Source organism: Aspergillus saccharolyticus (assembly GCF_003184585.1).
Source record: "Aspergillus saccharolyticus JOP 1030-1 unplaced genomic scaffold BP01scaffold_26, whole genome shotgun sequence".
Classification (NCBI taxonomy): Eukaryota; Fungi; Ascomycota; class Eurotiomycetes; order Eurotiales; family Aspergillaceae; genus Aspergillus; species Aspergillus saccharolyticus.
The window spans coordinates 64,799-90,396 of NW_020290636.1; the positions used below are offsets into that span (position 1 = coordinate 64,799).

Below are 25,598 nucleotides of genomic sequence, written 5' to 3' on the forward strand. Positions count from 1 at the left end.
GATATTCTTGTCATTTCTATCCAAGGTTGTTCATGCTGTCACAAGGTAGCAGGGTAGTGAGCAGCTCTTGGAAAATGCTTATCATAATCCCTGTATCTCCCTGTCCACCTAATGCTTCCCGAGGTGCGAAAGAGAAATTTCCGATGATTAGATCGGCCCTACACTTCCTTCGATGGTTGATGTTATGATGTAAACGCCTGGTATATTCTTACTAGGTTCTTGAGCGGCAGCGTTAACGGTATCCTTCTTTAACCACTGACTTTCCACGTAACCGAAATGTTCGGATAGGAAGTTAAGGCATCTCATATATATTTGACCCCTCGCTTAGCTTATTGAACCTTGTTATAATGACGGACTGTATTTTGGGATAGATCCTATCAATCATTGCATCTGACCACCATAGCACGCTCCATCAGGTTATGGGCTCTCGTGGCTACATTCACCACATACGCGTGTTTCTCCTCGTCTGTGATCATTTGTTATATATTGAAGCTTCCAAAGTTATCGTACAAGTGACCACCAGCCTGAACTTCGTAGGGGTTTGAAACAGAGCCAGAATCGCTTGCTGATATAGCATGTTTAATTAACCGAGGAGAGAGAGACGCTCGAGACGCATATTGGAAGGTTCCTAGGGAATAGAAGCGCCGTGTAAGTACAGAATCCGCACAAGATTTTATACAAGAGAATGGAGGAGTGCCTGCCGAGACATCTGGTTTGGATTAGTGGTGCAGAGACGAAATAATCAGAACTAATTACCCCAGCCCAGGCATCGCCTACTACCGCAAAATTTCAGTCATTGAGATAATCCGGCTGCAAACTGAATTGACCTATTGAGGAAGTCTACTGCGTTTGTACGGCTTCATATTTACCAGCTCAGGAAGATGTATGTGCCAGCCACGTAGTGAGGAATCTGACTACCATACAGTACACTCTCCATCCCCCATCAGGGCTGTCTATTCCCTGCCTGTGGCTTTCCGTTCGGCCTTCCGGAGCTTTTCCCCACAATCAACCAACTCTCTCTCTGGATATGGGACACACACCGCATCCAGGTGACTTTCCCTGCATCTTTGTCATACCATCGATATCCGATGCGCTACCCTTGCTGAGTCGGACCTTTTCCTCAAGTATTCCGCATACACCCGCCTCAATCTCCGGCTAAACTCGTCACGACTACATCGACCAGACGTATAAATAGAAGGTATCCACAACAAAACCTCCATTCCCTCACTGCTCATCACACCTAGAAGGAAGTAGTATTTCCAGAGCAAACTCAATCAACGAAACCCAGACCCTCCGCTGCCCCCTGGATCCAGACCCCACTTCCTTGAACAATGCCTCCTCCAACCGATAACCTCGAGGTAGAGCTCATCCGCCGGTCCTGGGCGGAGATCAGCTCGCGGACCCGCTCCCATTTCTCCCCCGACTACTGGGACAGCCCTTCACTCCGGCGAGCCATTACGGACTGCAGGCAACTGACCCAGACCGGACACTTTGTGCCCACCGCCGACGAGACGGCGGAGATGTGGGCGAGCATCCTGGCGCACTCCTTCCGGGTCTTCTCCGGCTGCCAGCACCCCGAGAACCACGAGCCCGTCCGCCTCGTCCTCCATCGGCGGCGGTATCGCGAGACCCCATTGCCTCTAGCAGGCGGAGGAGCCGGCGGCGACGCAGACCCACCACCGCCGCGCGAACACGTGCTACTCAGCCTCGAGCATCAACGTGCGCCAGCAGCCAGCAGCACCAACAGCAACGGCGGCACCGTCATCATCAGCGGGGCGAGAACATGCGTGCATGTCTTATGCATGGATGTGCACGGGCCGGGCGACCAGGTCACCAGAGCGGAGGCCCGCGGGCTGGGGGATCGGTACTTGACCCCCGAGCAGCAGGGCCGGACGCTGGGGTTCTTCGTCGCCAAGGGCCACATGGTCGGAGGGTACTCGTGGGCGCCAGCGCCTCCGTACGAATTCCGGCAGTTTCTGTGGCCGGGAGACGAGGACGCGAATTACTGTCTATATGAGGATTGCACCCAGGTGGAGGACCTTTTGCGACGTATGCGCAGGGTGATGCACCGGATCCCCAACCCCGAAGAGGATATGGAACCCTGGACTATGAATGATGACTGCTGGCTCTGAGGTCTACTTCGGTGCTTTTCGGTGTTATTTGGGTGGCTCTGCGGTTCGTTGAACTGCTTGGGTCGCTGGACTTGGGCGGTTCCTGCTTTGCTGGGCTTGCCGACTGACAAAATTGAATCGACATCTCTTTGATGGTGTTTTGACTCTATCTCTTAATCCTATACTATAGTTGTTCCTTGTATATATATGTCGTAGTGCAAACCTCGTTCGGGTAGATTATAATCACATCGCGCCAAGAGCGTCGTTTCCACGGACTGTGCCTGGAAAGTTCCAGCGTGGCACTAGCTTTCGTCACAATGATCCATCTAGTCCACAAATTGCTTCTTTGAAGCTCTGTATGTGGCTCATCACTGCCTTCCACCTGATGATCGTTTCTGCTGGTAGGGATAGGGTGACGCTAGTCTCAATCTGGTAATAGTGACGAACAGGTGCCAGACGCAGCGAATGTCAATTCATTCCCAGTAACGAGTTAGTTTTAGTCACCTTCGGTGGAGATGCAGAGAACACAGTTTCATTTCAGCGGACGGATGGATAAATCCGAGCTGTAAAGGTTTTTCCTCATTCATTGGCTGCAAGGAGCATCATAAGACAGTCATTCCTTGTCCGCACTTATTGCGGTGTGATGTACTAGACTCTTCTTGCTACATTTGGCGCAAGACGTAGCCTCGACGAGAGGCAGTGATACTGATCCCCTGCACTGGAAGACGATCCGCCTGTAAGAAGGCAGGATATTGCTCAAGCTTCAGCCAGATCCCCCTCCATCGCGATCTCCTCCCCGCCGGATCGCCGGATCGATCGAGCGCCCCGCGACTGTTACCACGGATCCGTCCCGATAATGTCACCATGCGTCAACAATGACCGCCCATTGACCGAATCCAGTTGTCATGGAATAATCATCCCAGATTGACGTCAATCTACAGTAACTATTTGACTAAGTTCACCTAACGTTAGTTACCCAGTCCACCATTATCTAAGCACGCAAGCAGATGTATAAGAGGAGTGCAGTCGCCGACAGTACGCTCCAGTCATCAGAACAACAACACCTCACTCACTTTCGTCTCAGAATTAAGAACATTTGATTCAATCAACGCTCCAAACTCATTCCATCCCAATTCTTCAACATGCCTCAGTACAGCAACGGCCAGTCTGTCCGCTACAAGCCCGTCGGCGGTACGTTGTCTTCACCCCCCTCCTAGCTGTGAACACCGAGACTAAATTGCGACAGGCCCCGACTCCCGCACCTCGGAGAGCGTGGGCACGATCAAGTCCGTCCTGACGGAGCCCGGTATGCAGGCCGACCGCAACGTTGATGCCAGCGAGGAGAATCCCCGTTACGAGGTATGTTGTCCTGAGGCTTTGCGCGAGGACGAAGCCGGATGCTGATCGGTGACCAGGTCGAGAATCACAACACGGGCAAGTTGACTAGCATCTATGAGAAGAACATCCTGGGAAGTGCTTAAGAGGTAGGAGTTTATGAAGCATGGATTGGGGTATGATGTATGTGTCTGTTATATAACGATAGCAATCGGAGAATGTAATACGGTATTTTGTTTGTATTGCCGAGAGAAGTAGACGGTTAGTTTCTGTAGATGTTTTAAGTAAACCGGGAGTGGAGCCATGCACGGCCAGACTCACAGGATCTACACAAAGACCCCGATCATCTTGGCGAGAGTGACAGTTGAGGCATCAAAAGGCTAATTTTATTGCTTGGTCACAGGGCGAAGAGATTTGGAGAATCAGGCAGTGAACATGCCATGAGGACACAAGTCAGTGAGGGCTTTCCTTTCTAGGGCAAACGGACGCTACCTGGTCAGGCAGAGGGGTGGCGGTGCAGTGCAGTGCATCAAGCTAACTAGGCTGAAGCTCTAAATCAATTGAACGGCCTCTCACACATAAAACACCTTATGTTGGAAAGCCAAGGAGGAAGCCTAACCGTGTTCCTGCTTGGCGCTGGCTATATTCCCATAATGGGCCAAATCCCGAATTCTGTAGATACTGAACATGAGCATGGCTTGGCATCATCAAATCTGGACCGCATTCTGGGAATCATTACGTGGCTGCCTGAGAAAGTGGCATATTCACAGCTGAGTGACTGATGAATCCCAGGCAATCACACAAAGGTGTAGATCCACCCGAACATAGGACTCGGCGCCCATGGGCCTCCGAAAGAAAGGTCCACGCAGAACGATATGCATGTTTGCCAGTAGGCTAATTATGCTTCTGAGCAAGACACGGGCTACAAACCTGAGCATTAATTCATCGATATAGCCATATCTTCAACTAGGTATTGTTTGTGCACTGAGCTGTAGCTTCAGACTTCGCTCGTACTCGTATACAGCCGTACCCGTATGTGTGTGCAATGTCATTGGTCTATTTTTAGGATGTGTGTGGGAATGAAGCCATGGCTGTCCGTGCAGGCAAGAAGGTTCGTCAATCAATGAAAACATCTTGGCCCTGTCTCAAGATATGTGGACAAGAGTAGGTATAGCCAATTGACTCGTGCTGACAGGTGACTTGGTATAACACTAAGTAACCTTAACCTAGATGGTTTAGGCCGCAGGCCACGGTGATTGGAGTCGATCAGAGGCTGCCAGTGTGAATCTGTATGATCCACTGCACTCATTTGGCCTCTAGCACGAATAAAGCACCATCGCGCTAGCAGTCTACTTCAGTCCACGGTTCCCCAGAAAGGATCCACATCTAGGATCTATTCCAGCAATCTGGTAGAGGAGCAGCGGTCCGGCGTGTACTCAGGGGTGCACATTTCAAGACTATTAAACAGCAACCAGAACCAGACGTAGCAATGGATAATCCTCTCAACTCACTCAGACTTCGCAAGCATGTCACCCGTAGACTATACTCTCTTTCTCTGCTACCTCTACCTTGCCGGGACCATCTTCTTCGACTGGATCCACTTCCTCCTCCATCGCTGGTCGCGCTCGCAATGGAGGATCCTGCGCCAACTCTCTCGCTACCACCAGTATCACCACCTCTACTACGGGCGTTTGCTCCAGTTCAACCCCAAGTACAGCCGTCGGAACGCACGCATCGCCCTGCCATTCGAGCTGTTCTGTCAGATGCTGGGGACTGTGGTCGGGTGGCTGCTCGCTCGTGTGGTGGCGATGTCGATAGATGCGCGCATTGATCGCAGGGGGGTGCTGCTCGTCTTGCTGACCCAGTTGGCGCGTGTTTGGGCTGTCATTCTTCATGGGGGAAAAGACTCCAATCACGTCTCCTACGAGACCATACCCAAAGACCGGAATTGGACGTTCGTGGGACCCGAATATCACGCTCTGCACCACCATGATCCGGACAAGTACATGGGTTCGGCTGTCAAACTCTTCGACTGGGTGGCAGGGACTGCATATTCGCTGCGGGGGAAGGTGGTGATGGCGGGCGATGCTGGGGACTTGGGGCCGGCGCTTGAAAAGCAACTCCTCTCCGAAGGCGTCAAAGCCATACACAACCTGGACAACAACCTACCAAAGAACAGCCCTCAGCGCGACCTGATGCTTTTGAAGCCCATGCTGGACGACGCAGACATTCTCATTCTCGCTCACATCAACCCAGCAGAAGCTGGCGATGAGGAATCCGACTGCACATCCACAGTTCGCCTGATTCAGCACTTCTTGACGCCGAAAGCGATGAGACGCCGAAAGGTCCTGCCGGAGGTCTGGTACCTGGCCGGCACCACTGAGCTGTCTTTGGTGGGGGGAGATGTATTCACCCAGCAGGACTGCAAACCAGCGCAGTCCTCCTTTCTGCCCTACGCGCGCTCCCTCTACAAATGCTCGCAGGTCACCTATCGACATATCCTACTTCCTGCGTCGGGTGCGTTCGGTGGGAGGCGGAATGGTTCGTCGGACTGGATCGCCGGGACGGCTCTCTGGTGGATACGTCGCGGCGCGCAGTTTATCCCGGTGACTTGTTCCCCGAGTGTGCTGTTGCAGTTCCTTGATCTGCTGCTAGGGGTAACAGCAACTGAAAACTGGACCCCTGAGGCCGATGATGTGGAGAGGGATGCGATTGTTCCGGGAGACGATTCCGGATCTCCCAATTTGAAGGGACAGTTGTGTTTGACTGGGGACGAGTCGAGAGAAAGCTGACACGCCGCAGACTATTTGACTTTGTATGTGTCGACGGTACCACGAGCTGAAACAAGATAGAGGATTGCATTGATTGTGATAGATGATAGTTTCGCTTGGGGAGGATTAGGTGTGCTTGGTGTATAAGGTAGTTTGTGTGACGGGGTTTCAAGAAGTTGGGACAATTTGACGGACTATGAAAGCCTTGCTTTAAGAGACTGAGAGTGGGACGCTGAATCAATAGATGTCCTGGCTGATAAATGTGGATTCGTTTCATCGTCTCTATAGGCAGGGCTGTTCGGGGTAGGGACGAGGCATTGATCTGTGATCAATCTGTATGCGGTAATTCATTTCGTACTCGTGTGGTGCGGACCCACTTCGCCCGTTGAGATGCCTTCTAATGCAGACCTTGACTTCAACATATACGATAGGAAAGGGCATCTGAGGTTTACAGTCAGTCAAACCAGGACAGCACCATGATGCCCCACGATTCCCGGGCTTTAAAAATAGTGACTGCGACACGGCGGCATCCCGAAGCATTACCCGATAGGGAAATGCCGACGTATTCGTACCTCCACGATGGCCCAGCAATCGAACAATTGATGCTATTGAAGACTCCGCTGCTGCAACCACCTGGGAGTTATATCTCCAACCGCTCCCTTCGCGATGCAAGAGCTGTCGGAGAGTTCTTTCAATACCTCCCCGAGCGTGGCCGACAACCATGCCTACCGAATCTCTCAGCCCACGGGGTCACGCCTCGTTCGATCTCTACGCCTACAATCCCTCCGCCTCCGCGGGCTATGCCTTTGTGGTGATCTTCGCTCTTGGCGCCGCCGTACACCTCTTCCTCCTCTTCCGGCTGCGGGCCTGGTTCTTCATCCCGTTCTTCCTGGGCTGTATCGGTTCGTCTCCACCCCTCGAACCCCTGGCAACATGACTGGCAGCTAACACACCTCCGAAAACAGGCGAAGCATGCGGCTACTACGGCCGCGCATGGTCTCACGACAACATCCGCGACGGCAGCCCCTACCTCCTGCAACTGATGCTCATCCTCGGCTCCGCGCCCCTCCTCTCCGCCAGCGTCTACATGAGCCTCGGCCGGATCGTGCGGGCCCTCCACGCCGAGTCCGCCACCATCATGCGCTCGACCTGGATGACCAAGATCTACGTGCTAATTGACATCGGCAGCTTCGTCTGCCAGATGCTGGGGTCCGCGATGCAGGCCAGCGGGGACGCGGCGGGGGTGCGCACGGGGCAGCCGGTGGTCATCGCCGGGCTGGCGGTGCAGCTGGCCGCGCTGGGCTGGTTTCTGCTCGAGGCGGGCGCGGTGCATCGCCGGCTCAGCACGCGACCCCCTTCGGCTGCGGCGCGCGAGCCCACCCTTCCCTGGCGAAGGACGATGTGGACGCTCCATGCGGGGACGGGGTTGATTCTCGTGCGGAGTGTGTACCGGCTGGTGGAGTTTTTGGCGGGGACGGGCAGCGTGCTGGCTCAGAAGAGGCGTTTTTGTATGTTCTGGATGCGGCGGTGCTGGCGCTGGCGGTGGTTGCGTTTGCGGTGGTCCATCCGGGGCGGATGTTGCGGCTGGTGCGGCGGTTGGGGGTGGATGGGTTGTTGGATGGGACGGTGATGTTGGATTGAGTGACTGTACATACAGTAGAACAGATCTTGGATGGAAAGGGCTGTACAGTAATTTACCACTTCTCAGTTCGCAGGATGTACCATGTGCCACATGTATCACACCACCCCCAGCACCCAAATCATAAGTCCAGACAGGTCCAGACAGGTCCTTCTGGGAGACCCGGACAAGATCACCTTCAACGCACGTGGCACTAACTTCGCGCGCATGCTTCCCCGGAGTGGCAAATGTGGCAAATGGCCTGTCTTCCAGCACGCTGTCAGAGCGCCGTGGACGCGGCCGGACCGCGCGACAAGGTGGATTCGGGCCTGAAGCAGGAGACTCGTGTGGGGTGCATTTTTCGCCAATTCTTAACCTCTCCAGAAACAGCCAAAATCACCGATAAACTTTGCTTGGTAGACCATAGTCAAACTGGGTCTAGTGCTGGTGCCGTGTGTTCCCCAGATTGAAATGGCTTTCTTCGGTCTTGCAGATGCGCAGACCGGCCCGGCGACCAAAAGGGTCCAGCTGGCAGGCAGAACCGGCCGACCGGAGAAATCGTCGACCCAATTCTTCTAGACTCTTCAGGCCGGAAGAGTTACTTTCGAGTGCTCCCATTCCAGCCCAATTATGAGACATCGGCCAAGTTGAGGCCCTCAGCTCCAGCCAAGACCAACTTGGGTGGTGCGGTTACCTCATAGACTTCGATCCGCACAGACGTCGGGGAGTGTGATCGACACTTCATATCCTGCGGTCGCGACCCTGAAATGTTAGTCTATTCAGTAGTTAGTCTAACGAGCAACTTCTTCCCCGCATAGGACGATCGGTGCCCGATTGAGGGCACTAGGGGGAAACTGGGATCGCGGTGCCTGCATGGATAGTGAGCGAAGGGACTAAGGAGGTACTAGTAGTTGGGGTAAACCTACCAGTAACTACTAGTTTGCACTGAAGGCCAATCGGCTGCAGCTGACCAGGCATTCCTCCCAGCGACGTCGCTGTCATGAACCAGCATCAACCCAATCCGACTGGCCTCATCCCATTGCGGGCAAGACGACGAGGGGGTCAACCATGGAATTGAGGCCGAGTCTCGCCGGGTCGACGACGTCAGAATCTCTCTGGGCCCACGGAGGGAGGCGAAACTCTCAGTCTCTGTCTGTCAACCATCCCCGACTTCGCTCCTGCTCTTTCTCCCTTTTTCAAACAAAATCTTCTATGATTCTCTAAATCCCCGCAGAACCTCGTGTTCAGGAACATGGAGTGGTCGCTAGAGCGGCGCGTTAGAGACACCGATAGAGCCAGAACCTTATCTACCTGAATTCCCTCACATTCTCCCAGCCACTTTGTGCCACCGCACATCACAACCACAACCAAACACCACCACCAGCTCTTTCTTCTCCCCTCATACTACCGTACAACGTCTGGCGCGGTATCCCACCACCACCACAATGCGCATCCCCTCCGCCGCTCGCTGCCGATGAAATGTCCGCCTTCGATGAATCCCATAAACAAGGCAGCGGTTTCAGCGCCGTGATCCCCGGCGACACCGTCCAGAAATATGTCATCTCCGCGTTCGCCGCCATCACCTGGTACAATGCAATCGAGCTGGTGGTTTTATGTTTGACCACCTTCCAGCGCTACCGGGGCTGCTACTTCTGGAGCCTGCTCATCACCTCCTTCAGCCTCATCCCACACGTGCTAGGCTACACCCTGTTCCTCTTCACCCCCTTCGTCTCGCGCTACATCTCGGTGACCCTGATCGTGCTGACCTGGTACTGCATGGTGACGGGCCACTCGCTGGTGCTGTGGTCGCGCCTGCACCTGGTCCTGCAGCACCCGAAGCTCCTCCACTGGATTCTGGGGCTGATTATCCTCGACGCGGTGCTCTTCCACGTCCCCACGACCGTGCTGCTGTATGGGGCCCTCACCAAAGCCCCGGCCTGGCAGGCCGGGTACAATGCGATGGAGCGCATCCAATTGATTGCCTTTTGCGTGCAAGAAGCCTTCCTCTCCGGCATCTACGTGTATGAGACGATCAGGATGCTCCGGCTGCGGCCCGAGCGGCCCCGCCATCTGATCCTGACGCAGCTGCTCATCATCAACATTGCCATTCTGATCCTGGATCTCGCCGTCGTCGCGATCGAGTATGCGGGCTACTACGCCCTGCAGGTCATGTTCAAACCCGTCGCGTACAGCATCAAGCTGAAGCTGGAGTATGCGATTTTGGGCCGCTTGGTGCAGATCGCCAAGGGGCCGAGTCTGGATGGCTCCGACCCGCTGTCGAACCCCTCGGCGACGAGCGCCTTTGTCACCACGCCGCAGGGGTGGGAGGAGTGTCTGGAGGGCGGGGGGCGCAATAGTAATGCGACGACGGTGGTGCGGCCGATGGAGTCCGGGGAGTCCGGCAGGGGGTCGCATGCCAGTATCGTGAGGTCGCGGGGGAGTTTGGTTTCGACGTGTTAGCCGGGCATTTCCAAGAGACTCTGTATATGCGGACGACTCGGTGGGAAAGTCAGGGTGAGATGCCATATTATATTTCATATGTACATTTAGACCGCAAAAGATCTGTATTTTATATTTATTATACTACATACCTAATCCGGAGTCACAGGATACTTTGTTGGGCGTATAGTATGTGATGGATGATAAGGCTTGACCCGCCAATTCAGCAAAGCCAACCCAACCAACCCCTCTTTTCTCATTTTCTATTTTCCATCTTTTTGTTTTGTTCGGCAACAGTTGCACAAAACATTCACCCTGTTTTAATCTCACAGCTCACACCCTCCCCTCCCTCACAAATCTGGCTAACTTACTACTACATCTTACCACCTCCACCCAACAACAACATCCAACCCCTTCAAAAACCCCCTCGGATCCTCCCTCGCCTCCATCCGGGGTCCCCGGGGAAACATATACCCGCACCCATCCAACAAAAACTTCCCATCGTTTTCATCCGCGCGATCGAAATCAAAGAACCGCACCCGCGACCCGAACGCATGCGCCACATGCAGGCCCTCCAACGCCCGCCTCCGGGCGCGGCGCTGCTCGGGGGAGTCCTCCGCCCGCTCCGGGGCGCACCCCTCCGCATAGGTGTCCACCACGTGCGTGATCTCGCGGAGGGCCATGTGGAAGTTGCGGTCGAGGCATTCGGTTTCCTCGTGGATGTCGAGGCCCGGGTGGCAAAAAATCAACAGGCGGGGCCGCGGGGGGTGGTCGGGCTGGCCGGGGAGGGCGCGGGTGAGGAGGAGGGTGAGGATCGGGTCGGCGGTTTGGGGGTATGTTGGCGGGGCGGTTTCGAGGTTGTAGGTTGGCTTCGGGGGGAAAGGCGGGAAGATAATGCCGGCGGAGGCGGGCTGGGGGGATGGGCTGGAGGAGGAGGAGGAGGAGGAGGAGGAGGAACTGTCACTGTGGATGACGATTGGGCGGCGCGCGGAGGTGCCTCGTTGGGGGATTCGCTCGTTGGGGTCTGAGGAGTCACTATCCTCGGAGGGCGCGCGGGGTCGGGTGAACCCTGCTGCGGAAGGCCGTGACCACTCGACCTCTTCGTCGTTGAGGGGCTCGGGATACGAAGGGTACTCGAACTCGCGGGCCGGGGGGATCGGGTTGCCGTGGCCTGGCGGCTGGGTGTCGGTGGGCGTCGGCCCTGAGAGGACTTCGGGCGGGGGGAACCCGGTGTAGAGCTCGGCAAGGGCTGGCCAAGGAGCGTGTTGTCTGGTGAAATGGGGATGCGGATCCTCCACCATGTCCTCGGCCTCGGCTTCACTGTCGTCCATAGATTGACCGGCGAAGAGGGATGCGATCGCTGAAAAGCCCACTGCCCCGCGGGGAGGCAGATTCGAAGCCAGGAGCCTGGTGTCATCGAGAACCGGGTGGCTGGCCTCGGGGTTGGCGCGGGCAGGACTGGGGGCTGTCTCACGAAGATTGGATTCCACGGGCCGTGGCGCATGCACCACCCCCGGCGCATATGCATACATGGGTGCGGGCAACGGAAACTGGGGAGGAGGGAGGTTGCAAGGGACATTCGGGATCGGCTCGGGACCATGCACACCACGGCGTTGCAGGGGGGGCGGTCGTGCCCACAAGGGCCGGCCGGGGCGCGGGTTTAGGAGTGGTGAAGGAGCCGCCGCATGGGCAATGTCTGAGCCCGACGAACTTGAGTCCACCCTCGCGCGGGGGACTGGAGGAGAAGAAGGTGTGGGCGGGTCGTCCGGGTCCCGGCCCGTACTCATGCCCTTGGGCGTGTTCTTATCGGCATCCTTCTCGTAGTCGACCTCGCGGAGAGGTGAGAGATCGCTCAGCGGGCTGCTAATCGGGCTGACCACGATACTCCAGTCCGCGAAGCGTACCGCCAAGATCCGCCGCCAGAGGTCACAGGTGTCCTGCGCTGTCCACGGCGAATGGGGGTTTCCATTCAGGGCATCTCGGATCACAGGTATCGCCCAGAACACGTCTGGGTCCATGGCTGGCGGAGGACGTTGGAAGTCGGGCTGCGCGCTTGGCTCCCGAGGGGGCGGAGTTGGGCCACGGTAGTGGTCAGTCATTTTGTTGTGACGGTATGGGGTCAAGATTCACGAGAGAATCTGTCGGTGGATGTGGGAAGAATTCGTCGATGGAGAGGAAAGGCTGGATCAAGCATGGTGAAAGATACTTATACCCTTGTTGGATAATCCATTCATGGCTTCAGCAGAGAGCCGCCAGCAACAAGAGTGATATTATTCAGCCACGAAATGGTGTTCTTCGACTGAGTAAGAAGATTGTACCCCGGTGAAGACATGAAAGATGTGGGAGAGGGAGATGCCATTGAGATCAGTGAAGAACATCTTCCAGAGAGCAGAAACACTCCGCTGTGGGGGCAAGGTGAATGATTACCAGCAACGTCCTTTCTCGTCGACAGACCCACACTGTCTTTTCAGATTCATGTTCCGGCGGTGATTCACAACGGAAATGCAATTAAATTTCTCGAAGCTTGAGGATCAGTGGATATAGACGAAGTGAATGAACCTGTATTCTCTGTACCGGGCCCTCAGTTGAAGCTCATCAGTTCAGTCAACCTCTCACAGCCAATCCATGACTGATCAATTGTCGGTGTATTGCTGAAATTACCTTCTCTGGCCACAAATAGCAGAGGAACTTGAACCACCACTACTATAGCTGGTTCCTGAAGATATCGATGCTTCCTGCATCTTGCGGAGAGCGCGAATCAGTCACCGTAGGATCATCGCGATCACTGGCTGAATATTTTCCCTCTTATTAGTGGATTCACTTGGATACGTTTTCTTTTTGGAGGGCGTATATGTCTTTCTACATAATGATCAGAGGTTTCTTTTGATGACCATCTGTGGTGGCTCGAATGGTCATTGATACTCGGACCGGTGCTCGCATCCGAGGACCTTCACGCCAGGAGGTGATCCACTCACCCTCAATTGACCAAGACTACATAGCTAGGCAAAGTCTGACAAGGATATGAGGCAATGCCAGTCCCATTAGAACCGACTAGCTACCAATCAACACAACACATCTTGCACGCATTCTACCACCAGTGAGCAAGACCATCGAACCAACACATTCCCAAATTGGGGGCCCAACCCAGCGAATGGCGGACAGGGTAGATCCCGGTCGTATGTATTCTACGCATGCTGGGGTGGATACAGGCCGGTAATATCCGCATAACACATCCCATCTTTGTCTAGTTCCGAAGTGGGCTTTGTGATGTGTATTGCATGATGGAGTGGCTAGGGAGCTGCTCGTGTGTCTGTCTTCGGAGGATTACCCGTGCTCCACCTCTTTCTCTTGATGCATCTTTGATGATGACAGTACGCGCCTGTTCTATCATGAACCAGGTATGTTTCCTGGGGTGTTATTCACTCTTTGTGACCGTGTGCAGGCAGCTCTATTCTGTGGAGGGAAAAAGGTTCAGTCAGGGGGGCAGCTAAGAATAGTAGCAGCGGGGGTTTGAACCCTGACGATCGGCGATCGGCGGCTCAGCCTCACATCGACAGCAGCTCCCAGCCACCCAACAACCTCACTTTCACTTTCAATGCATCTCATTTCATTTCTCTTGTGCTTCGTACAAGACATAAGTTAGTATAAGAGCTATGCACACCCCCATCATCTGTTCCCCACACCGAACAGACAACTCACTTTCCGCTTTGAACTTCAACTTCTAGCTATCAATCCCACCAACACAACCACCACAGTCATGATGCAGCTCAGCACCCTCTTCCTCCTCTTCTTCACCACCAGCGCCCTCCCCACCAGCATCCAAGACGACCTGCAGCCCCTCCAAATCCGCAATCTCACTGCTCGCACCCTCTCCGATCTGGACTTTGGGCTGCTCAACATGACTCTCTACGACCCCAATACCAGCTCCGCACCGACCATCTGCAATGTGAATTGGTATGTACTGTAGTCCACACTACCAACCTCCTCTCCTCTCCACGCAGTCCACGAAGTCAAGCTAGATACTAAGTTGACAACACCGTCTCGCCAGGCACCCCACCCGCCCCGTCCCCACCGCCACCACCGTGAAATGCTACGACGAGGTCCACGCGGTCAGCTTCCCCGACGGTCTGGGCAGCCACATCGACCACTTCACCCTGCGCGTGCAGACGGTCAACACCAGCGCGGGGCAGACCCACGGGGAGGTGGAGCTGGATGCCTCGGTCGCGGGGTCACACTGGGTGTGTCGCAATGCGACGACGGAGTTTATCAAGGAGGAGTGTACGTACACGGGGATCGCGGAGGTTGAGGTTGAGCGTTAGTTAGTTGCCTGCATGGTGACAGGAGATGGAGATCGCAGACGCGATATACGGATTGACGACTAAATGCGGCGTAACACGGAGCGTTGGGTAGATCAAGATGAATTCAGGATGAAATTGATTATTAGACTGCATGCATGACTAGGTACGACTACATCAACAGAGCCAATTTTCGTCCGCTCGTGCGCCCCCCGCCTTAAACCCCAACCAACCAAGCAGAGCCTTGCTAGACCCCCTCCTCCGTCTTCTTCTCCCGCGGCCATTGCCACGTCCAATTCCGAATGTAATCCGGATCCACCCCCTCGTCGAAGGCCGTCTGCTTGGCGATCAACTGCATATTCAACAGCTTCTCGCGCACGCCGGCCGCCGTGTTCCCCAAGGCCGGGGCGTGGTCGATCGCATCGATCGCCAGACTGTACCGGTCGGTGTTGTTGCGCACCGCCAGCTCGAACGGGGTGTCGATGTTGCCCTTCTCGCGGTAGCCGCGCACGCGGATGTTGTGCTGGCCGGGCCGCTTGTAGGTCAGCCGGTGGATGAGCCAGGGGTAGGAGTGGAAGTTGAAGATGATGGGCTTGTCCTCGGTGAAGATGGACTTCCACATGCGGTCGGACATGCCGTGCGGGTGGTGGATCTTGGAGATCAAGCGGAAGAGGTCGACGACATTCACAAACCGCACCTTGAGCTGGGGGAGGTGCTCGCGCAGCAGCGCGGTCGCGGCGAGGGCCTCGTGGGTGGGGACGTCGCCGCAGCAGGCCATCACCACGTCGGGCTCGTGGCCCTGGTCGTTGCTGGCCCAGTCCCAGATCCCCAGCCCCTTGGTGCAGTGGGCGACCGCCTCCTCCATGTTGAGGAACTGGAGGTGGTCCTGCTTGTCGGCGACGATGACGTTGACGTAGTTGGCGCTGCGCAGGCAGTGGTCGGTGACGGAGAGCAGTGTGTTGCCGTCCGGGGGCAGGTAAATGCGCACCACCTCGGGGCTCTTGTTGGCGACCACATCCAAGAAGCCCGGGTCCTGGTGGGTGAAGCCGTTGTGGTCCTGGCGCCAGACGGTCGCCGTCAGCAGGATGTTCAGCGAGGCGACCTTGGCGCGCCACTCGACCTCCAGGCACTTCTCGATCCACTTGCAGTGCTGGTTGACCATCGAGTCGATGATGTGGATGAAGGGCTCGTAGCTGTTGAGCAGCCCGTGGCGGCCGGACAGCACGTACCCCTCCAGCCAGCCCTCGCAGGTGTGCTCGCTGAGCATCTCCATCACGCGGCCCTGCATCGCCAGGTTGCCCCCGTCCTGGTCCTCCTCGAAGTAGTCGGCCAGCCACACCTTCTTGCCCGCCTGGTAGATTTCGCTCAGCTTGTTGGACTCGGTCTCGTCGGGCCCGAAGACGCGGAAGTTGGTTGGATTGCGCGCCACCACGTCGCGCAGGAACTTGGCCATGTTGATCATGCTGCCGCGCACCGAGACCCCCGGCTCGAGGTCGGGGAGGGCATACGAGCGGAAGTCCGGCAGGTCCAGCGGCCGCCGCAGCAGCCCGCCGTTGCCGACCGGGTTGGCGCTCATGCGCGCGGGGCCGCGGGGGGCCAGCGCCTTCAACTCGGGGATGAGGGTGCCGTTCTCGTCGAAGAGCTGGTCCGGACGGTAGCTCTTCATCCACTCCTCCAGCACGTGCAGGTGGGCGGGGTTGGTCCCCACGTCGGTGATGGGGATCTGGTGGGCGCGCCAGAATCCCTCGAGGAGCTTGCCGTCCACCTGGCGCGGGGCGCTCCACCCCTTGGGGGTCCGCAGCACGATCAGCGGCCAGCGCGGCCGGAAGGGCTGGCCGGACTCGCGCGCCTGCTGCTGGAACTTGCGGATCTCCAACACGCAGTGCTCGAGGGTGGCGGCCATCGCCTGGTGCATGCTCTCGCGGTCGCTGCCCTCGACGAAGTAGGGGGTCCAGCCGTAGCCGTAGAACAGGGCGGAGAGCTCCTCGTGGCTGATGCGCGCCAGGAGGGTGGGGTTGTTGATCTTGTAGCCGTTCAGGTGCAGCACGGGCAGCACGGCGCCGTCAGTGATGGGGTTCAGGAACTTGGTGCTGTGCCAGCTCGTCGCCAAGGGGCCGGTCTCGGCCTCGCCGTCGCCGACCATGGTCAGGGTGATGAGATTGGGGTGGTCGAAGACGGTGCCGAAGGCGTGCGAGATGGAGTAGCCCAGCTCCCCGCCCTCGTGCAGACTTCCGGGGGTCTCGGGGGTGGCGTGGCTGCCGATGCCCCCGGGGAAGGAGAATTGCTTGAAGAACTTCTGCATGCCCACCACATCCTCGGACTTGTCGGGGTAGACCTCGGAGTAGACCCCCTCGAGGTAGGACTGGGAGAGAATGCCGGGGGCCCCGTGGCCGGGTCCCGAGATGAACAGCACATCCAACTCGTACTTCTTGATCAACCGGTTCATGTGGATCCAGGTGAAGGACTGACCCGCGTCGGAGCCCCAGTGACCCAACAGACGGGCCTTGAGGTGCTCCTTCTTCAGCGGTTCTTTCAGCAGCACATTATCGCGGAGGTACAGCATGCCCAGACACAGATACAAGCTGGCGCGGAAATAGGCGTCCGTCTTGCGGAGCTCCTCGGCATCGAGGGGTTCACCCTTGATGGTGGAGCGGGCGGGGCCATAGGCCGAGATGCTCAGTTCGTCGGCAGGCATTGTGTGTGATGGAAGTGATGGTGGATGACGATGGAGTGGAGGAGGATAAGAGGGAGTTGATGCAATTCTTATTATAAGAAGAGAAGGCAGGCTGGGGAGAATCAAGAATAAATATGGTCTGACAGCCTTTCATCGACCGAATCCGGTTGGAAGTCCATGACGTCGTTCAGGGTTAGCCACGTTTGCCGCTCTTCCGCTTCCAGCTTGATGGTGGGGCGGGGGGGTTTCTTTCGGCCGGTTTACGAGGGATGGACTCGGTGAATCACTGGAATCAGTCAATAATTAGTGAATGAAGGGACCAGAGACTCCCAGGGGATCGATCCTTCCTGCCTGCCAGGTGGCTAATGTGGAGCCATCTTCCCTCAGCCTGGCTGCATCACCCCATGCGGTGAGATCCCACCCCGGTCCAGCTGCACGATACTGTAGTTACATACAAACTAGTTATACTAACTAGTTATACTAACTAGTTATCCTAACTAGTTATCCGGAGTACATCCCTCTCTCATCCATGTGAGCCCACCCTGCACTGCCTGCCATGGAACACCACCGTATCACATCGGATGAGAACGGACAACCATCACACTGCTTTGGTTAGCAGATGGCCACCGTCTCACTACAATCCCACCTCTTCTTCTCCCGCATGGTCGAGTGGTTCAGACGCAATGCGACCGTCAGCTCCGGGGAGGAAGAGAGGATCGTCTCTTTAGTGGCCCCGCCTAAGGACCAGGGGATGAGCAGCACAGGGCCCAAAACAGTCAATGCCCCCTCATTGCTGGTACTTTTGCCTTCCCGGCTTGTCTCTCGCTTATCTCCTGGCCCATCCCTGCTTCACATGCCATCCTTGCTATTGCAGGAAAAACTCAAGATTAGCATACATACTCCGGGAGTACAATGCAGAGATCCAATGCACCATCCCGGAGCGACAGAAGCCGCGTATGCCATGACGACAAGCCCCGTCGTGATTGCCGTAATCTCCCCCGTCCGTCATGCTGTATGTAAATCTACTAAACCTCCTACTTAACCATGATGGAACTTACATTTGAAGGCGGGGGGATGGCAGCGCCGAGCAGTTCCGGGCGGGGTCGGAGCTGGTGTTTATCCGATCTCGGATCTCGGATCAATCCATCCGATCCCCATCTTATCTCCGGGCCCACCAAACGGGCTGTTCTGCTTTAGGGAATTCGCCGTCCACTCCCCCGCCTATGCCTTTGTGTTCTCCTTTCCGCGGCAACTCTACCACTCGTTGAACACCGCGTCTACGGACATCACCATGATGACAGGGAGCTACAACATGGAGTTGTCGCTCAGTATGAGTGAGAGAATGCAGATGTTGGGTGGGAAGCCTGGTTGGTGGTGCCGGTGAAGTGGGTTCCCGGGCTATACGGGGAGGAGATGGACATGACAAATGCATAGTGTTGATTCTCCAAAAAGTCGTAAGAAGACGCAGGTAATTCAAGAAAGCCAACTCTCAATATTCGACACGCTGGGCATACCCAGCGATCCGGTCTGCAAGCTGCACCGCACGCTCCTGTGCTGTCACGTAACGGGTCTCACTCGGAAGAACGGCCGGCAGGTCCCGCATTGCAACGACTTGAACATCAATACCGAGTGAGTCGGTGGCCGATGAAGAGTTCAGCCCCTGCCAACGTACCATGATCGTACCCTCGTGTAGTCCCGTGCAGGAGCTGCACGCTGATCAGGGAAAGCTGACGTCTGCGGGCCCTGGGGTTGGTATGCCAGTTTGGCTTCAGCCTGCAGAACGGTGAAGGTATTGTTCTGGTAGATCTCAATGGCGAGGGCATCGAGGATTTTCTGGTCCGGGGTAGCCAGCGGGTTTTCGGAAAGACTAGAGCTTGCTGATCCTGGATTTATGGCGGCTATCATGGCAACTAGAGAGCCAAGTGCTCTGTTAACAAGAGGTCCTTTCATCATGAGATGGAACTGAATTCGAAATGCTCAAAGCGAAGCTGGGAAAGGTACTTTGTTGCGGTTCAATGACCTGTTGTCCAGGCATTCTTTTATAAACATTGTCAGGTCCATTTTGGCCTTTGCCATTGTGATGAACTATCGCGCAATGTCATTGCGATATTTCTCCCCGACTTTGGATTTCGACATTGATTAAAACAAGCTAAGCATTAGGCGGGCTGGAGCAATCAATGCGGCAGCATGAGACTGTTGACAAGGTCGGCTGCGAAGCGAAGGCTGTTAAGCGAAGTGATATTATGCAGGTGCTATGCATCAAAGACAGGTGTCTCTGCAGGGTTGCTGAGTGTCGACATTTGCGGACGGGAAGAGGTTCGATTTCTCGCTCTATACGTCTGTGAAAGGCTTAGGATGACAGGTAATATTGAGGTCGGATTGAAAATCCCTAACTATCAGGCTAGTTTGGGGTAAAGATAAACAAAGGAAAACCATGGCAACAAACCGTCGACCATGATGATCACGTGACTAGATTTCGCGCCGATGGGTTCATTCGGTACAGTACGTTACGCACACGGAACAGGAACATCCAGCCACGCAAATCCAGGACACCACAAGTGAATCGGATCTTCCGGACTTTTGTCTCAGGTAGTATGTAGAATCACACTTGATGAGTTCCAGGACTGGAATCCAGATGTCAGTAATGGCTGCTTGGATCTATGGTTAGTCATGGTGTCTGTGGGGGGGGTTCTTCGACAGCAAGAAAGTACTAATACTGCCAGCCAGTGCGACAAACTTGTAGGAGGAATATGGCTCTGATTCTCAATATATATTCCAGCACAAAGAAAGATATCCTGCCATGCAACGTATTTTAAGCTCTACCAAGGCAAGACAAAGAATTGAACCATGATTTGATACCTGTAGCGTCACAGATTGGTATGAATTGAGACAACAATTAACCCATTCTCCAGAGTTCCAAGATGACCTTTTCATTTGCAGACAATTCACGGGCTGGTACGCCACAGATTGCGTAATTTTATGATGTTGTCTTGAAATCTACCCGATGAATGTTCAACCTCGAGTCCACTGCGGCCTGAATTGCATCCACTTCACTCCCACTATCAAGCTTGTGGGATGAAGTTCTATGAGCATGAACCTCGCCAGTGCCCCAGGAATCAATAAGAAACTTCGAACCTGTATGTCGCCAGCAGCTTCTGAGGACCCGGAAGGTCTTCTATGCAGCTACAGGTAATCCTTCTTATCCCCAGGACTTACGAGAACCTTTGAGCAGCCACGGGTGATTCACACAGCCCTGGGCCTTGCAAAGCCTTCTACACAGTGTTGGAATCTATCAGACTGAGTATAAATGATATGTAGCGTAGGAAATAAGACAAAACGACGTGCTTTGCCCAGTGGGACCGCTATGAGAGGGCAAGAGGTTCCAAATCCGAGGCTAGGACCTCGTTTTTCGGATGTAAGCAGTGATTGGCAGCAAACGGGAGTCTAGCAGTAGCTTTCTATCTCCACCTCCGTCCTGAACAGGCACACTAGGGGAAAATGCGTTAGCTTCGGCGGGTACACAAGCCAGAGATAGAAAATGAGGTGTAGTTCATCCGTGCGGGTCCCTTCTATAGGCTAACTGTTCTATATCCAGCCATTGGCTGGTGCTACGCGTCACCAATTCCCCCCCCCCCCCCCCGCCACCCCCCCCCCCCCCCCCCCCCCCCCCCCCCCCCCCCCCCCCGGCACGTAACCTGCTGCGTTATGCGCCAATACTCGTGGAGACAGCGGGAATTACTATTATGCAGCCGACTGCACCGAGGAGACCCTACCCCAGCTGTGGGACGCGTTGTTCTACACAGTAGAACTGCTTGGCTCAGCTTGAGACCAGACAGTAGGTGTCATTCAGAGAGACTTAGAATGGTTACCGACAGATTTAACCCGCCGGTTAACCGCCGGTCAACTACGGCCGATATATATATCTCGTATACTTGACTGTATAGTAGGCCAGCACCTGAAGCAGCCGCAGAGAATACGCGACTCGAATTACCATCTCTTCTACGGTAATCTTTGACGATTATCGAGAGAACAACAATTGGCTCAATATATAAAGTCACGGTAAGCTCGACACTATGTTTAGTACACATGATCTTTTCCGGGATTTGCGTCGCAGCCTCTCCAAGCGACCCCTTTCGAAGATTGAGGCCTGTTTGCAGTCGAACAAATTCAGCTACACCTCCTGCTTATGCTTAGACTAACCTAATTGTCAGGATTTTTTCTGTTAATAACCCAGGTGAGAACATCTGCCAGTTCGTTACCAGCATCTGAGAATGCATCGCTCCCGACCAGAGCCTGAGAGTACTCTACGATAGTCGTGCTTTCTAGTTGCTCTCAACGCTTGGTGGACGCGCAGCAGGGGTATCAGTAGCAGAGGAACTAAAACAGATGGGTTTTCTCCTGCCCGCACAGAGTGACTCCATTCTACAGGACTATTGTCTCTGGTTTTCGAAGGACGGGTTAATGACCAACCGGCCCTATCAGACTGACACTCGCCGAGGCTCTTCGTTGGCCCGTGGTGCGCCTCCTTGACTGCCTCGATGCAACTAGCCGTAGCCCCATTCAGCTTCCCTTTCTCGAGCTGGCACGTTTTTGACGCTTGCCCAGCAACAACTGGCTGCTCTGGCATATTTCGGTCGCAAATCCCAGTGAATCCGGAGGTCTTCATCGTGAGAAATGTGACAGCCCACCACTTAGCCGGGTTGTAGCAAACTTATTTGTCGTGGGATGTGAATTGCGCCAGCCTTGGTGCTTCCTGAGTCCCCGGTCCAATTTCGAGCACAGTGTTGCTGTAGCTTTATCTTCATTACTGATTCAAGGCCAGTGACTTCTGAAGCACAGCTGCGGTGTCGGGCCGAGCTTCCTCGTGGGCTTCTAACACTGACGTTGAAACATATGCACCCTACGCTTATCATTCAGTTGCAGGTGTATTTGGATGGGAGTAGTACGTTGGGTCCTCGCATGTCCAAATGTATGGTCGGGAGAGGGCAATCTGGAGGATCGTTTTCAAGCGGGTCTTCCCTCAATCGACAACACACCTCGATTTTGAGAAGAAGATTCACAGCGGCGTGACTGATAGGAACTCTGGAGTAGAGTGCACATAAATAGGGGCAATGTTTTTGCATCCCAAATGGTCCGGTGACTAGTTCGCTATCACTATTCCTCATATACTCTCTCGTTGCCAAGGGGTGGGGGGATGGAGAACGGGGTAGACATCTTATGTCGTCTAAGGACCCGCCCCAATAAGAGTGAAACTTACACCCCGAGTAGAGAAAACATTCTGGTTTTTTCTCTGGCGCAAACTGGATCTTGATGATCCGATTGGCTTCATGTTAGTAGAGGTGACTCGACTCGTAAGCATAAATTCATGTTGAACTTTGCTCCTGCGCTTTCAGCCCAGAAATGTTGTCAGAAAGTTTGACGAAGATCATCGAAATGGGCCACCAGGTTGATGTAAGATCTCGGATCAGCCTGTCAATTGTGGAACCGGGCATGCCGATAAACGTGAAGAGAAATCTTGGAACATTTCCGGAAGGCGGCACAGGGGCGGCCATCTTGAAAGCTTGGAAGAAAGCTAAACTTCGAGTGGTTTAGTCTCCGCAACGGTTCGCCTTCAAATCGCAAAGGTCGACAGGGGATACCATGGAACGTGGAGAGAGCCATATTATCATTCGCTGCAGTTTCACAAGCCATCTCGTCCCCTCAGACCCACGTTTCATTTTAGTTAATTGTTCCTTTACGCCCAGCGCTACCGATAATCTCTCAAGTGAACCTTGACGAAGATCATATTTCACTAACGCCGGAATACATTGCTTATGGGCCAGACTGGCATCCCCGTCATCAACCCTGAGGAAGGAGGAGATATAAGAACCATCCGGACGCCAGTCATACCTCCACTGCCTCTCATTCTCATACCTGTCGCTCATTTCCTTCGCCCTCCTCCCCTGACTTTCCTCTTCAAGTTGTTGCAGACATGAGACTCGCCAACGCCTCCGTCCTGGCGATGCTGCCCGCCTCGGGCCTCGCTGCCTGCGGCACTGCCTACGAGGGCAGCCAGATCGACGGCACCTTAATCCACTCCGTCGTGATCGATATGGGCACTGACGCCGCCAACATTACCGCCACCCAGTATGACCCGTACTTTAAGCAGGGAAGCGCGCTCAAGGGCGTCAAGGCCGTCATCGAAGACAGTCAATTCTACATCAACCTGTGGGCCATCCCAGGCACCGAGTCCGCCTTCAAGAAAGTTAGCCAGTGCCTGAGCGGCGGCTACCTGGTTAACCAAGTGCCCTGGCTGTATTACAACTCGACTGCCGCAACGTGGTGGGGCGGCTACGAGGCTGAGACCGAGGCCAGCAGTTACGAGGCTGCCGCCCTGTCTGTCGCCACCGGTCTCATCGCCGGTCTCGAGGTACGCTTTTGGGATACCAACGGCGATGGCTACACCGACCTTATCGACGCCGACTACCTTGAGGGTGTTACCATCGACACTATCACGCACAACGCGAACAGCACCTACTCGATCTACCGCGGAAATATCGACGTCGCCAACAAGACGCCCTACGAGGGCACCGTTTTCGATGCCGACCTTTTCAGCGGTGCCGGCCCGGCGATCCCCGCCAGCAACTTCGATACCACTATCCAGTCCGGCGATGTCGCGCTGTTCTGGTACGGCAACCAGGGGTGGGCCATGAAGCGCGCCGAGGACGTTGTCGGGATCTTCATCGATGGCGAGGATCATACCTCCTACGACGTCGGGGGCGTTACCTACGGGGACGCGATGCGCTTTTCCCGGGACAACCTACCCATTTCGAACCGGCCCGGCGAGTTCACCGACGCCCAAAAGTTCTTCAAGCTCACCAATGACACGGCCGCCGGCCTCAACGTCAGTCTCTGGCTTGTCCCCGTCACCAACACCACCAATCGCGGCGGACCCGTCGGCATGACGAGCGATGGCCACTCGCGCGACTTCCTCGCTAAGGCTGTCGCTCAGGCGCAGGCTCAGTTGAACAATGTGACTGTCAGCACCAACGGTGCCAACGTCCCCTCCACCCAGGAATGGGTCAACCAGGGCAACTATACCCAGCTCCACGAGGCCATCGCCAGGGCCAACCTTGCGCTTTCCTTGGCCAATAGCTCCTCCTTCTTGCTCGACTACCAAACCTACGTGCTTTACCTCACCCTCTATGGCACGAGTGATGACATTGGCGCTGAGTCCGCCGACTTCACCTTCACTGGCTTCGAGAAGGCTGTCCAGCTCGGCTCGGCCTAAACCCGTTATTGCTGTTCCTTACAATTTCCATAGAATTCTATCCATATCAATCAACCGTATACCCTCGAAAGCTGAGCAGGGTGGACAGCATAGGAATATTATGTAAAGCCTCCAATCAGACTCTGTATAGTAATGTAACCCCGCGCGAATATTCAAAGTAGACTTCGTGGCGGAGAAAAGACTCATCTGCCGTGAGTCGAAAGACAGAACATGCTTTGTAGGCGGGCAGGACTTTATTCCTGCGTAGGCGTAGGAAGGGCATGTGTGCCTGTGAATGCTGAATTACACCGAACGGGGTCATCCTCAAAGGGGCTCAAATGACTAGAAAAGCCCAATATCCTTGGTCGCCCTCATCGTGTTCCGGCTTGCTTTGATGCTTTGTCGATATGTTGATCCCCCCCATCTACCTGGCAGTCTCTTCCTTTCTTGGACAGTCTACACTCCAGACATACCCCGCCAGGATGGGCTGGAGAGACGACTGGCCATCAATGCCAGATGGTAGCCAGTACGATGGCAAGCAGTCACTTATCTTTGCTTCCTGACGGTAACAGTCCCACTCAAGAACTATAGGACGTCGGCTCTCTCATCCAAGACATTGAGGAGCATATAGGTGGAGTAAGCCCCAGTTATACACAATCTACACGAATCACATCACTAAACGACTCTTCCTTCCACTGACGTTATATGGTAAGGCGCCTGACTACAAGGTTGCTATATGTACAAACTGCAAAAGATACGACAAATGGAATTCTCAAACTACCAAGATTGTTTCCAGCCCTTGACTAAGATCCTCTTGTCAGAGAGCCTCGACCGCTTCATTCTACCTAAACTCGTGACAAGAAGAAGACAACATTGAGAGGGCAGAAATAGACAACAGTATAAGTATGATAGTGGTCTCCAAGCGCTCTCTCGTGGGCGCTCGGTCAGTATACTACTAAGTCGCCGCCTGTCCTCCTCTCCATCTTCTTTACCCATGTTTGTAATGTTTATCAATACCAACCTCATCTTTATAGAAATAAGTCTACCAAAAATGGTAGTTGTACTCTTTTTTACTACAATATGTCTTTTCTTGAGTCTGAGCTATT

At 54.8% G+C, this 25,598-nt stretch overlaps 12 protein-coding genes across 12 annotated transcripts; 8 read left to right on the forward strand and 4 right to left on the reverse strand.

The window, feature by feature from the left end:
• Window positions 1-1,331: 1,331 nt before the first annotated feature.
• On the forward strand, window positions 1,332-2,132 carry BP01DRAFT_402548 (uncharacterized protein; the record flags this gene model as incomplete). Its single annotated transcript, XM_025578645.1, has 1 exon — window positions 1,332-2,132. The coding sequence occupies one exon, from the start codon at window positions 1,332-1,334 to the stop codon at window positions 2,130-2,132; it is 801 nt and encodes a 266-aa protein (XP_025429448.1).
• Window positions 2,133-3,194: 1,062 nt separating this feature from the next.
• BP01DRAFT_323100 (DUF2945 domain-containing protein) lies at window positions 3,195-3,608 on the forward strand. The gene is made up of 3 exons (XM_025572781.1): window positions 3,195-3,302; window positions 3,358-3,470; window positions 3,527-3,608. Exons 1-3 carry the CDS (start codon window positions 3,254-3,256, stop codon window positions 3,590-3,592), a joined length of 228 nt encoding a protein of 75 aa, XP_025429449.1. The 5' UTR covers window positions 3,195-3,253; the 3' UTR covers window positions 3,593-3,608.
• Window positions 3,609-4,987: 1,379 nt separating this feature from the next.
• On the forward strand, window positions 4,988-6,100 carry BP01DRAFT_275562 (uncharacterized protein; the record flags this gene model as incomplete). The annotated part of the gene is made up of 1 exon (XM_025571407.1): window positions 4,988-6,100. A coding segment is annotated over one exon (1,113 nt), but the record flags the coding sequence as incomplete, so codon positions are not given.
• Window positions 6,101-6,938: 838 nt separating this feature from the next.
• Window positions 6,939-8,168, forward strand: BP01DRAFT_367259 (RTA1 domain-containing protein; the record flags this gene model as incomplete). The annotated part of the gene is made up of 3 exons (XM_025576444.1): window positions 6,939-7,119; window positions 7,183-7,725; window positions 7,990-8,168. 3 exons carry the CDS (start codon window positions 6,939-6,941, stop codon window positions 8,166-8,168), a joined length of 903 nt encoding a protein of 300 aa, XP_025429451.1.
• Window positions 8,169-9,076: 908 nt separating this feature from the next.
• On the forward strand, window positions 9,077-10,385 carry BP01DRAFT_99268 (uncharacterized protein). The gene has a single exon (XM_025580286.1). The coding sequence runs from the start codon at window positions 9,315-9,317 to the stop codon at window positions 10,293-10,295; it is 981 nt and encodes a 326-aa protein (XP_025429452.1). The 5' UTR covers window positions 9,077-9,314; the 3' UTR covers window positions 10,296-10,385.
• A 149-nt stretch (window positions 10,386-10,534) lies between these two features.
• BP01DRAFT_393340 (uncharacterized protein) lies at window positions 10,535-12,682 on the reverse strand. The gene has a single exon (XM_025578227.1). The coding sequence runs from the start codon at window positions 12,371-12,373 to the stop codon at window positions 10,655-10,657; it is 1,719 nt and encodes a 572-aa protein (XP_025429453.1). The 5' UTR covers window positions 12,374-12,682; the 3' UTR covers window positions 10,535-10,654.
• A 1,352-nt stretch (window positions 12,683-14,034) lies between these two features.
• Window positions 14,035-14,593, forward strand: BP01DRAFT_367262 (uncharacterized protein; the record flags this gene model as incomplete). Its single annotated transcript, XM_025576445.1, has 2 exons — window positions 14,035-14,228; window positions 14,323-14,593. The coding sequence occupies 2 exons, from the start codon at window positions 14,035-14,037 to the stop codon at window positions 14,591-14,593; spliced, it is 465 nt and encodes a 154-aa protein (XP_025429454.1).
• Window positions 14,594-14,816: 223 nt separating this feature from the next.
• BP01DRAFT_300729 (phosphoketolase family protein) lies at window positions 14,817-17,264 on the reverse strand (the record flags this gene model as incomplete). The annotated part of the gene is made up of 1 exon (XM_025572004.1): window positions 14,817-17,264. The coding sequence occupies one exon, from the start codon at window positions 17,262-17,264 to the stop codon at window positions 14,817-14,819; it is 2,448 nt and encodes an 815-aa protein (XP_025429455.1).
• Window positions 17,265-18,189: 925 nt separating this feature from the next.
• On the forward strand, window positions 18,190-18,749 carry BP01DRAFT_358466 (uncharacterized protein). The gene is made up of 2 exons (XM_025575436.1): window positions 18,190-18,255; window positions 18,310-18,749. The coding sequence occupies exons 1-2, from the start codon at window positions 18,205-18,207 to the stop codon at window positions 18,625-18,627; spliced, it is 369 nt and encodes a 122-aa protein (XP_025429456.1). The 5' UTR covers window positions 18,190-18,204; the 3' UTR covers window positions 18,628-18,749.
• On the reverse strand, window positions 18,567-19,593 carry BP01DRAFT_358467 (uncharacterized protein). The gene is made up of 2 exons (XM_025575437.1): window positions 19,288-19,593; window positions 18,567-19,205 (listed from the first exon to the last, which is right to left on the reverse strand). Exon 2 carries the CDS (start codon window positions 19,194-19,196, stop codon window positions 18,897-18,899), a length of 300 nt encoding a protein of 99 aa, XP_025429457.1. The 5' UTR covers window positions 19,197-19,205; window positions 19,288-19,593; the 3' UTR covers window positions 18,567-18,896.
• Window positions 19,594-23,164: 3,571 nt separating this feature from the next.
• BP01DRAFT_402573 (uncharacterized protein) lies at window positions 23,165-24,513 on the forward strand (the record flags this gene model as incomplete). Its single annotated transcript, XM_025578646.1, has 1 exon — window positions 23,165-24,513. The coding sequence occupies exon 1, from the start codon at window positions 23,215-23,217 to the stop codon at window positions 24,511-24,513; it is 1,299 nt and encodes a 432-aa protein (XP_025429458.1). The 5' UTR covers window positions 23,165-23,214.
• Window positions 24,514-25,214: 701 nt separating this feature from the next.
• On the reverse strand, window positions 25,215-25,533 carry BP01DRAFT_358468 (uncharacterized protein). The gene has a single exon (XM_025575438.1). It carries the CDS (start codon window positions 25,486-25,488, stop codon window positions 25,270-25,272), a length of 219 nt encoding a protein of 72 aa, XP_025429459.1. The 5' UTR covers window positions 25,489-25,533; the 3' UTR covers window positions 25,215-25,269.
• Window positions 25,534-25,598: the final 65 nt, after the last annotated feature.

What these genes read in the sequence shown, in the direction of transcription:
- BP01DRAFT_323100 (XM_025572781.1), top strand. Translation starts at nt 3,254, where the DNA reads ATGCCTCAGTACAGCAACGGCCAGTCTGTCCGCTACAAGCCCGTCGGC. An exon ending in CCGCTACAAGCCCGTCGGCG is followed by an intron (nt 3,303 to 3,357) that starts GTACGTTGTCTT and finishes AAATTGCGACAG; the next exon opens with GCCCCGACTCCCGCACCTCG. An exon ending in AGGAGAATCCCCGTTACGAG is followed by an intron (nt 3,471 to 3,526) that starts GTATGTTGTCCT and finishes ATCGGTGACCAG; the next exon opens with GTCGAGAATCACAACACGGG.
- BP01DRAFT_99268 (XM_025580286.1), top strand. Translation starts at nt 9,315, where the DNA reads ATGTCCGCCTTCGATGAATCCCATAAACAAGGCAGCGGTTTCAGCGCC.
- BP01DRAFT_393340 (XM_025578227.1), bottom strand. Translation starts at nt 12,373, where the DNA reads ATGACTGACCACTACCGTGGCCCAACTCCGCCCCCTCGGGAGCCAAGC.
- BP01DRAFT_358466 (XM_025575436.1), top strand. Translation starts at nt 18,205, where the DNA reads ATGACGACAAGCCCCGTCGTGATTGCCGTAATCTCCCCCGTCCGTCAT. An exon ending in TCTCCCCCGTCCGTCATGCT is followed by an intron (nt 18,256 to 18,309) that starts GTATGTAAATCT and finishes TTACATTTGAAG; the next exon opens with GCGGGGGGATGGCAGCGCCG.
- BP01DRAFT_358467 (XM_025575437.1), bottom strand. Translation starts at nt 19,196, where the DNA reads ATGATGAAAGGACCTCTTGTTAACAGAGCACTTGGCTCTCTAGTTGCC.
- BP01DRAFT_358468 (XM_025575438.1), bottom strand. Translation starts at nt 25,488, where the DNA reads ATGGGTAAAGAAGATGGAGAGGAGGACAGGCGGCGACTTAGTAGTATA.